The following is a 10,732-nucleotide window of genomic DNA, read 5'->3' on the forward strand; positions in this document are numbered from 1 at the left end:
CGACACTGAGGGTTGCGATCCGTTGCCGGACACGAAAAAAGACAAAAAAAAAAAAAAGATTCATATGTCTCCCCACTGGTGGAAAAAAAAAGATTCAAATGGCCCATCTTCTGTAATACAGCACTATTCATAGCAAGCCCTAGAACATGGGGCTCTCAATTCCTACGGTAAGGTGCTCCTGATTTTGTTTGCTTTCCCTTTTGGAGTGGTAAACACACTTATTAAAGGTTAAGAGAAAGGGAATTATATCTGGACACACCATGGCAGACAATTTAAATTCATATTTACTATTCCTGATGCTGGTAATATTTTCACCTTAGTATATACTCCCTCCCTTTTATCTCCCACTCCTCACTACCCATCCACTCACTAAAAATCAAGTCTTCCCCCCACCCCACCCTTTTTTTTAAACCAAGTACAATTCAGCCCTTTTTGGTCCTGCTTTATTAATACAGACCCATGCCCTTAGACCAGGGTTGGAAAACTACAACCTGCAGGCCAATTCTGGCCTGTGCCCTGCTTTTGTAAATAAAGTTTTTTACATGGCCACAAGCACTTGTTTACAGACTGCCTATGGCTGCTTTCTCACAAGAACAGCAGAGCTGAATTGTTGCGTCAGAGATCATATGACCTGTAAAGCCTAAAATATTGATTCTCTGGAACATTCTTCCCCTGAGACTTCTGAAAAGTGCAATCCTTAGTACTGTAATATGTGACCTTGAAGAATTATTTTTAAAAGTTGTAATAGGGTCTGTATTAGTCCGTTTTGTGTTGCTTATAACAAAATACACAGAACTGGATAATTATAAAGAAAAACAACAGTTATTGCTTACAGTTTCTGAGGCTGGGAAGTCCAAAGTCTATCTGGTGGTGGCGACAGTGGCCCAGGGGCCTCACATTGCAAGATGGTGGAAGCACAGAGAGCAGAGAGAAAGACAGGCTCTCCTTTTTTTTTAAAGCCCTCAGAACCACACCCCTGACCACCACTTTTAATCCATTCAACTGCACGGTCCTACAATCCAATCACCTCTTCAAGGCTCCACCTTTTGATTACCATAATAGGATTTCCCACCCTCTTAACAGTCCCAGTGGGGGCTAAATTTCTAATAAATAAAACTAAGGAGACAATTCAATTTTCAATGAGTTTTGGGGGGACATAATTCAATCCACTACAGGGTCATAGGCTATATAGCCCTTTTAGTTTTAAGTACATTTCTATTCATTTTTTTCTTTTCTTTTCTTTTTTTTTTTTTGGCAGCTGGCTGGTAAGGGGATCCGAACCCTTGACTTTGGTTCTATAACACTGCACTCTAACCAACTGAGCTACCTGGCTAGCCCATAAATTTTTTTTTTTAAAACATCACTCTTGAAGCAAATCCTGTGAAATGGTATGAGTGATGATGATGGTGAAATTGAGAAAGATTTGAAAGAGGGCAGATACCTCTTTGGAGAATTTTAGCCATGAAGGAAAGAAGAGCTGGAGCAGTGGCTGCAGAGTAATGGTAACTTGTGATCACAAAGTATGAAGCCGGAGGGCATTCAGAAAAAGTTGCCACACTGCCAGCCTTCCCCCGCAACAATGGGGAAGTTTGAAGAGGACTTTCAGAGGTCTAATGAGTAGGAAACCAACATATAAAAATATGATCAGCCTCAGCAGTTACCAAAAAAAATAGAAATGAAGAGATGATAATTTCACTGATCAGATTAGGAAAATAAATTTAAAAATTTGACAGCATTCACACAAGCTATATAGTTCAAAGGTCACTGCAACCCAACCATCCACACTGACAGCAGGCAGTGTTCCAGGCCTCACTGTAGCACTAGTTGCCATTTCAGCATCACCTCAGATGGGCCCACACCAAGGTATTCTTTCCCTCCTACCATTATCCTCCCCACCCCATCTTTGGAAGAAAAATTTAACAAAAAAAGATCACATTGAAAAAAGTTTATTTAAAAAAGTTCTAGCAGCAAGAACAGTAACAAAACAAAAGGAGAGATGGACAAACAAAACATGAAGGAGGTTGTGTCCTGTGGGACTTGTCTCCATTCTTAATCAAGTTCTTTATACCGAGCAAACATGACTCTTCTAACAGCGTCTCGGTAAGTCTCGTTGGACTGTCTCTTGCTGGTTCTTCCTGGGGCCCCAGTGTTCAGGCCCCTCATACGGCCTTCAGTCTGCAAAACAAAAACAGTCAAGTGTGCCCTATGAACTAATTACTAATTAGCCACAGAGCTAGTCTCTGACCACAAGCATTCCTGGACCAGTAAGGAGCAAGATATAGGAGAACTTTTTAGAATCTTTCATTATTAAACAAATACCCATGATGAATAAGGAGGGTGGTGATGCTATGATTGCTGGATACAGGCTTCAATACAAAAGATATGAGAAGCTCTGTAGGAAAGAGATAAGCCAATGTCTCATGGCTGGCATTTGCAGAAGGGAACCAAGCCAATACAAAATGGGCAGTGTTCTCTTTTACCACCTCTTCCAGATGTTTATCCTGAAATATGAGAAGCAAAGTCCTTCAAGGGAACCAGGACTAACTTCACGCTCCCCAAATTTTAGTGATCAAAGACCTCTGCTGACAATCCCTCTCAGAGATGCCTTTGTACCTTTTATCTTTATTTTTTTGGCAGCTGGCTGGTACGGGGATCCAAATTCTTGACCTTGGTGTTACAAGGCTGTGCTCTAACCAACTGAGCTAACTGGCCAGCCCTGTACCTTTTATTGTTGGTTCTCTGATTCTTTTTACCAAATAATTCTAGTCTCATATTTCCCCACTGCTTACTCCTTTTAAGAGTACAATGAATCCCATTTCACCTTCTCCCTCCCTTTCCCAAGGCCAATCAAACCAAAGGGCCCAGCATGCCAAGCTATAACCTAGTAATCAAGACAGATGGGTTCCTTAACTCATGTCCTTTAGCTAGTGGTGAAGAAAGCCCAGCTAAAAGGAAAGGACACCACTCTAGGCCAGAGAGTGAGAGAAAGTGAAGCATATTTTAAGTTCACGTAACCCCCAACAAGATGGAAACTATTTCACCTCCTCCGATGAAGCCAATCCAGGATGGCCATATCCCACACCTGCTCCTTTCCTCCAGCCAGTGGCCTGTTGGACACACCATCCTTTGCTGCCAGTGTCAATATCTTCTTTGTCAATAGGTTTATGATCACTGTGAAAGAGGCAGACCATATTTATACACCATCACTTTCAAGGTGACTGGCTTGTGAGCCTAATGAAAACCTCTGTTTTCTTGATTCAGATCTGCCTTCTACAAAGTATATTAAATAATACTTCTAAATGCCTGCTATCTATGCACAAGGCTTCATCCCAGGGATACAGAAATGACAAGATTTGGCCCTGTTCATGAGGAAGGATGCAAGAATTATGTCATAGATCCTTACAGAACATTGAAGAGCTTGATCATGGATGTGGCGACAGTGGATATCTGCTATAAAAATAGAGTAGAGGGAACATAAACTCTGAAGGGGCATCACTGAAAATGGCAGGAATTTCAACAGGAAGGTATATCTGAATTAGGTCAGGACAAATGAGGAGTTTGTGAGCTACAAGAAGTATGAGAGGAAAGGAGGACACAATCATGAAGAAGTGAAGCAACACAATTTGTCCAGGAGAGGAGTGGTAGGAATTAACAAAAGTAAGGCTGTTGGTAGCTGGACTGTAAAAAGCCTTGCACATTAAGCTAAATCATTCCTCTAAACTTCATCCTTCAGATAAAGAAAACTTGGAGCCCAGGACTCCTCCTAAGCAAGGTACATGTTCACAAAAAGACAAGTTACAAGAGCAGATTTCTGTTTACAAAAGTCATTTTGGTGGTAGGGTAGAGAATGGACTTAAGAATAAAGGGAGCAAAGACTGGAAGTAAAGAGTCTAGTTTGAAGATGAGCTAGAATGGGGGGCAAGATTGATTAGGATTTGACCACTAATGAGATATAAGGAATAAAGGAGGAGGACTGGGTCAGACCAGGTAGATGGTGGTGCTTTGAGGTTGCTACTCTGAATCAGGAATATAGGAGGTTTAGCAGGACTGGAGTGTAATATGGAATGTAATAATGAGTAATTGTTCAGTAGGAAGAGCCTGAGAAGTGTCCAAGAGAACATGCCCAGGAGGCAAATGAAGTAGTGATTTTGAGCTGAGAAAATAGAACTGACTTGGGATGGAGCCACAGGACTTGTCAGCCTGTTAGTGGTGGCTGAGGCCCTCGATACCTTAGACAGTCCAGACAAAGAGGGCAAAGCAGCAAGAATAAAGGAGCACTGAGGGCAGAGTCCCGGAGAACATGCAGACTTACCCAGAAAGGGAAGAGGAGCAGGAAAGGAGACTAAGAAGGAGGAGAGTCAGGAGAATGTGGTATGAAGGTTGCCGAGAATAGACAATGGTCTCTTCTGCACCCAGCCCAGGCTCGTCCCAACTGACTTGGGTCTAAGGTATCCTTCCTCCTCACGGCTTACTCCTCTACCTTTGTCCTAGTCCACTGTATTTCAATTCACACAGAATGACCCAATGACCTTGGCACCAACCCTAGCACTTCTTAAAAATAAAAACAGAATAGACTAGAATGGAAATACCAGAGTTCACTGTACACTCAACAAGGAGTAAGGAGTATTTTACATGAAGACTTCTTTTTCAGTTACACACATACATACACACGATTACTGGGCCATGATATAAAAATACATCTCTTATTGTGGGCTGTTATCAAATAAGCTGGGATGTCAGAGCCCCAGACCTTCTCCAGCCTCCTCAGGGGCCTTGCTAAGTCAATCACCTCCTTTTCCCACAGAGATAACCTCCTCTGGCTACTAGTTCTTTTGCTTACCAACACAGAGAACTGCTCAAGTCTCTCTTGTTATAAGTGACTACACCTCTTCTCCTGCTCATGTACCCTCGTCACCCCTTTCCCCTCTTTCTTTCAAGGCCTTTAATACCCCTTCTTCTCCCAGCCATCCAATAGAAACCTGAACTTCATCAGCGACTTTTCCTTCTCCTCAGACAACCAATTGATCACAACAACTGGTGGATATGACACCTTTCTCTAATCCACTCTCCTTTCCACACTCACGGCCTTCTCTCAGGCAATCATAATCTCTCACTTGAATCACAGAGGTTGCATCATTAGTCTTTCTACACACTCATCTTCCACATGGTTATCAACCAACCAAAATGCAAAGCTAGATCAATACCCTGCTGAAAACCATTTCATGACCTCCCACTACCTTTAAGATAAAACCTTAGCATGGTGTTCAAGGCACATGAACTTCGTGAACTGGCCTCCGTATGTTAGACCAGCCTTCTCTCCTGTCACTGAATAACCCCTAATATTCAGCCCCATCAAACTACTTGCAACTCATCAAATGCATCATGGGCTCTTACTCTTTTTCATCCATGGTGTATGCGGTTCTCTCTAACTGAAATGCCCTTACCTTTCCCACTGGATTTTTGTATCTGCCCTATGAGACACCTTAGCTTTCCCTATTGTGTTCAGTCAAAAATAATATGTCTTGTCCACCTGAATATTCTTTGCACTTAGCGCATGATAGACTTTGGACATGACTGGTGCCATTGTGCACACAATAAGCACAAAATAGCCCCTGGCCTTGTCTTCCACTCCAGCACCAAACCCCTCCCGCCTTCCCTTTATGAGAAGCCTCATGACTTCTGCAAAACAGAAACCCTCTTGCTGCTGCAAGGGCACAATTCTCCACCTGGGTCACATAGCTTCCACATTAGCATAATGCCTCTCCTTGATTTTATCAGCCTACCCTTGGCACCCTATATAAGTTCTACCACCCCCACACCTGGTGCTGTCTTCCATCTTGAGGGTAGTCGAGGCTGCCCTCCACTTTGAGCGCAGCTTGGCAGATTCTTTTCCTTTAATAAAGCTTGATCGGTACCCAGTATCTCGGCTCACTTTCTTTCAGTGCAGTGCCTATACATAGTGGGTTATCAACCAATTCTCTATAATTCTGGGCTTATGACTTGGGAACAATCTGTCTGGAAACAACTACATGAGGCTAGAGATCATATATCTCTATCAGCAGGCAACCACTTATTCAGAACCTATATGTGAGAATGGAGGTTCCCTAGAGAAAAAGCCCAAAGAGTATGACATTCTTATAAGGCCCATAAGGAGGGTGTAGCATAACTGATGAGGAGAGAATGGGTTCCTAACCATGGTCACTCCAGCCCTGGCTTTGAGCATCTAAAGCAACCAGCCAATTTTCCACACATTCCCTGTATAAAGACAGGTGATCAAAAGGCTGGAGTGGATCTCTTGCTCAAGGAGTTCAGACAGAACCTGCTCCTGATAATCTCATCTCCCTGAGAGAGAAAAAAAGCAGCACAGTTGAAGAAGAAGATGGTTTTAACATTAGGCCTTGAGGCCTAGGCTGAATGAAAAGTTCCTGTCTTACCTGTCAGTTTCCCTGGAGTATTTAATCCGTTTTCTTTCTGGAGAGTCAAAAGATTGGGGCTTTCCCCTGCGGTCATTTCCTCTTTCTTTAAACCTTCCCTGTTGGTAAGCAGAAGAGCAGACTTGAGACTTCCACCTGAGGGGATTGGAGAGTGGGGAAGCTTTACCTCATTCCTGATATTTCCTTTAATGTGAAGGCAGCTCAACTGGTAACTCCTGGAATCTCTCTCACCTTCACATATTCTTCTAGAAAAAGCAGTGACTTCTCTGGTGAAATTGGAAAGAGTAAGCTGGCATGCTTATTCAGGCTCAGCTGTCTTTCCCCATTCTTTAAGCAGGTGGCCTCCATAGGTCAATACTTAATCAACATGTAAGACCTGCCCCAGGCTGGTGAAGCCTGTGACTGACGAGGTAAATCTGCCTAATTGCGTGATTTAGGAAGCAAGTCCATTTGGATCCCACACTAAGGTACTTCCTCCAACTTAGCTTTTAATAGTAAAAGATGCTATTTCAGCAACCCTATCCAAAACTCCTTCATTTTCTCACCTGATTTAATAGCTGAGCAAGAAGGAAAGTGCTATTTATTTAACCTACCTGGAGATCCTAACACCACCTTTTAAAAAGATATCAAGTTTACAGAGGTATAATTTATAAACAATAAAATGCACCCACTTTAATGTAGAATTTGATGAGTTTTGACAAATGCATACTTTGAGGCCTCAACGTTCTCTGTCTTCTTGTAAGGAGGCCATCAGTACAGCCTATAAAGTCTACACCAGAAAGCAGAAAGAGTTGGAGTCAAGGAAGTAACAGGTCACCAAAGTTTACCTCCCGTTCTCTCCTTTCCAGATAGGCTAGCTCCTGTTCAGACTGTTTTATCTTCCGGTGGATTTCCAGGTTTTGCTGAGAAGAAAGGGAATTCTGTGAGTAAGGGTCTAGAAAAATGGTCCAACAAATGCCTCTAGTCCATTTCTGATAGCTGCTTTAGAACTGTAGTTCACCTGACCAACTCTCCTAAATGATCACTGTAAACAATAATCCCTAACTGGTCTACCTTTAGTCTCAACCATGGGAACCCAGATTCTAATCCAAGCCTGTCACACAAATTAGTTATGTGGTGTGGCACAAGAGGGAACTTCATTCTATTTTTCTCCAAAATGTGGAAGACAAAAATCTGGCTTATTTATCTAAGGGGAAAATTGTGGAAGTGGGGATCTGAGCACACCAGTGAAGAAAACCAAATGCCCTCATTCTCCCTACCACCACCACATCCAGCATCCCCAAACACTAGTCATTCTTTCAAGCCCCCAGAGAAACAGGAAACAGAAACAGGAAAAGAAGCCCCAGGGTCTTGAAAAAAACAGACGTCTCTGAGATTCCCCACTCCTCAAGCATCACTCCACTGCACAAGCCCTCACACATATATATGAAACTTTAGGAGTCCAAAGCAGCTCTTGTTTGGAGAGGTGGTTCTTTGTATTGGATGACTCCAAGGAAAGGAAAAGTGCTACAGTCTACTTTCCTGGGGTGAGTTTGTGGATTCACTAGACCTGTTGCTCCTCTTTCCTGTTTATCTCTTTAGCTATTTATATGCAAATGTGTCAGTCTGATGACTCAGAATTCCAGCAGGTCAAGAGACTTGGGAGGTAGTCTGTTCCAGGGACTGTCAGGAGGAGATTCTCAGAGTCTTAGAAGCTTTGCAGAGGCTCCACAGAGCTGGCTGGGAAAAATAGTATACATCTTATCAAAAGCAGAGCTTCTCAGCCTTTAGTTACGTAAAAATTTGGGTTCTGTAGTGAGAGAAAGTTTAAATCCAGTCTCATCACTTACTCTTGCAACATTTGCTACACAAAGAGTATGACACAAATTACTATGAGAACAGAAGTCCATCTATAGGCTTTAATTGTCCATAATTTGGCTCGTTGGTCAGTACAGACAAAGGGGAAGACTGCAGGGCAGGATCAATGTATGTCAGTTTAACACCCCAAGAACAGCTGTTATGCTGTGGCTTATAGCAATACTTACTACATGAAGAGATGGCAGAATTTAATTCACCTATGAGGAAAACTGCACACTGTCAGAGCTGGATAAAATCTGTGGTCCAACTGTTAGGTTAACGGCAAAGCTAAGAAAAGAAACCCAGCAAGTAAGCTTCCTGCTCCACATCCTTTGTATATGGTGCCCTAGCCACAGCCATGCTGCTTGCCTTGGGTCTACACACTGAAGTTCTCTGAAAGTGGGCACAGCCTTATTTCAGAGCAACTCATGAACAGAAAGTAGAAGAGCAATTCATTCTTGAATTGGATTGATAGAAAAGGGATGATATCAGCTGAGTACCATCAGTATAAGCTTATACTGAAGACCGGTATGAGCTTATTTATTCCCTGTAATACCCATCAGTGATAGGATTCAAAAGTTTGAGAGGTATTCCCCTAATACCTTGTGCAGGTCTGACAGCTGCTGGTGTTTGATCAGAACTTCTTTATTGGGAAACTGCCTTCTGCAGAGCAGGCAAGCCAGTTTATTCCAGTCAGTGAGTTTGTCGTCTTCATTCTCCTTCTTGATCAGCTCCTCCCGCTGTTGGGGCTGCACCGTGCGGGGCTGCTGGGGAGGAGTCTGTTCCTCCTCATCTTCCTCCTCATAGTCACTGTCTCCTCCATATTCACCCAGGAGGCCAATCAGCGGGTTTACCACCTTAGGCTGAAAGAAGGCCAGGGATCAACACCATATTCGACCTATGTTTTGATACTTTTTGTTGCTGTTCTCTTCTGGTTAGAGTTATCAATTGGGTTCAAAATAGGCCCACTGACCATGGTGCTCATTTCCCAGATGGAAACAACATGGCTAGAGCCTGACCTTGCTCCTTGCCTATTGAAATAAACCAGACAGGTACCTTTAGAAGCAACTCTAGCAACAGAATGGTGAGGAGAAGAGAAAGGGGAACTGGTATAGAAAATAGCAAAAGAGTTAAAAAGTTACAGAGAAGAAGTAAACACCTCCAAGTCACTATAACCCATGGAGGAAAGAAAAAATGAATCTCATTAAGGCTCTAGCAAAGGGGATTTAAGAGATGAACTAAAAGCAACCCCAATGACAAGTAGTCAGGTAGACAGACACATCTTCTGAGTAAGGTAAAGGCAAATACATAGTTAGGATAAATGTTATAATAAGCTGAATTAATAATGTGGAGCAGGCAAGAAGTACCTTATAGGAATTATTAAATAATGATGTGTGACACTGGATCTACAATCAATCAAAATAAAAATACAGAGCACGGTCACTATTGTTATATATTTGTATGCAATTAGAATCATTAGTGATTAAGACTATCACTTCAATGCATCTCAAAAATGGGTACCAGCATCAGCATCATTCACTCTGGCCAGGCAGGCAGACTACAAAAATGACCATGTGTGTATTCCACATGTAAGTGATTCTTATGGGCAACAAAAGGCAGAAGACATGGAGGCCAGAAAATGGGTTTCCTCAGTGATTTAGAGAAGAACTGACAAGACCATGATTATAATTTTACAATGGCCAAGCATCTCCTGGTCTGGTGGGAATGGCACAGTTTAGAGACAAAGGAAACAGATAACCACCTCTGATTCCCCATTAATACTACTATCAGCAGACAGCAAAATTTACTTCAAGCTTATACTCAAGAAGAGTCCTTATTCATGAGATGTAGAGAACTAAAGAATCAACACCACCAGGGCCAGCCCATGGCTCACTTGGGAGAGTGTGGTGCTGCTAACGCCAAGGCCAAGGGTTCAGATCCCTATATAGGGATAGCCGGTGAGCTCATTTGGGAGAGCGTGGTGCTGACAACACCAAGTCAAGAGTTAAGATCCCTTACCAGTCATCTTTAAAAAAAAAAGAGAACCAACACCAGAATGAGGCACCAGCCTTTGTGCTTCCATTTCCACCCAGAAGCAGCTCCAGCCCAGGGCATCAGTGTTAGCCTTACTGGAGGGGGACTCTCTTCCTTCTTCACAGTGGGAGGCAGGGGCTTCTTGAAGACATCTTCTGGGGAAGACTTCCCCTCACTGGCACTTTCCTGAAACTGATCAAACCCAGAGGTAAATTTTACATGATACTCATTCATGAAAATTGGGTTAAGGGTTAATCTGTTAAAATTAGGTTGACTTGGGCCGAGCCCGTGGTGCACTCGGGAGAGTGCGGCGCTGGGAGCACAGCAGCGCTCCTGCCACGGGTTCAGATCCTATATAGGGATGACCGGTGCGCTCACAGCGCTCACTGGCTGAGCGCGGTGCGGCCGGTCTCAAAAAGGACAAAAAA

The 10,732-nt window shown here is 43.0% G+C and overlaps 1 protein-coding gene across 1 annotated transcript in view; it reads right to left on the bottom strand.

The window, feature by feature from the left end:
• Positions 1-1,930: 1,930 nt before the first annotated feature.
• LOC103584896 (RNA-binding protein 6-like) overlaps positions 1,931-10,732 on the bottom strand; it is a 14,325-nt gene continuing 5,523 nt past the window's right edge. The window contains exons 8-13 of the mRNA XM_008565712.1: positions 10,401-10,496; positions 8,873-9,133; positions 7,262-7,336; positions 6,435-6,532; positions 3,042-3,171; positions 1,931-2,175 (exon numbers count right to left, since the gene is read on the bottom strand). Coding sequence (XP_008563934.1) covers positions 2,050-2,175; positions 3,042-3,171; positions 6,435-6,532; positions 7,262-7,336; positions 8,873-9,133; positions 10,401-10,496 — 786 coding nt within the window. The 3' untranslated portion in view covers positions 1,931-2,049. The remainder of the gene's footprint in view (positions 2,176-3,041; positions 3,172-6,434; positions 6,533-7,261; positions 7,337-8,872; positions 9,134-10,400; positions 10,497-10,732) is intronic.

The sequence above is a fragment of the Galeopterus variegatus genome, unplaced genomic scaffold, assembly GCF_000696425.1.
Source record: "Galeopterus variegatus unplaced genomic scaffold, G_variegatus-3.0.2 Scaffold201, whole genome shotgun sequence".
NCBI classification, from domain to species: domain Eukaryota; kingdom Metazoa; phylum Chordata; class Mammalia; order Dermoptera; family Cynocephalidae; genus Galeopterus; species Galeopterus variegatus.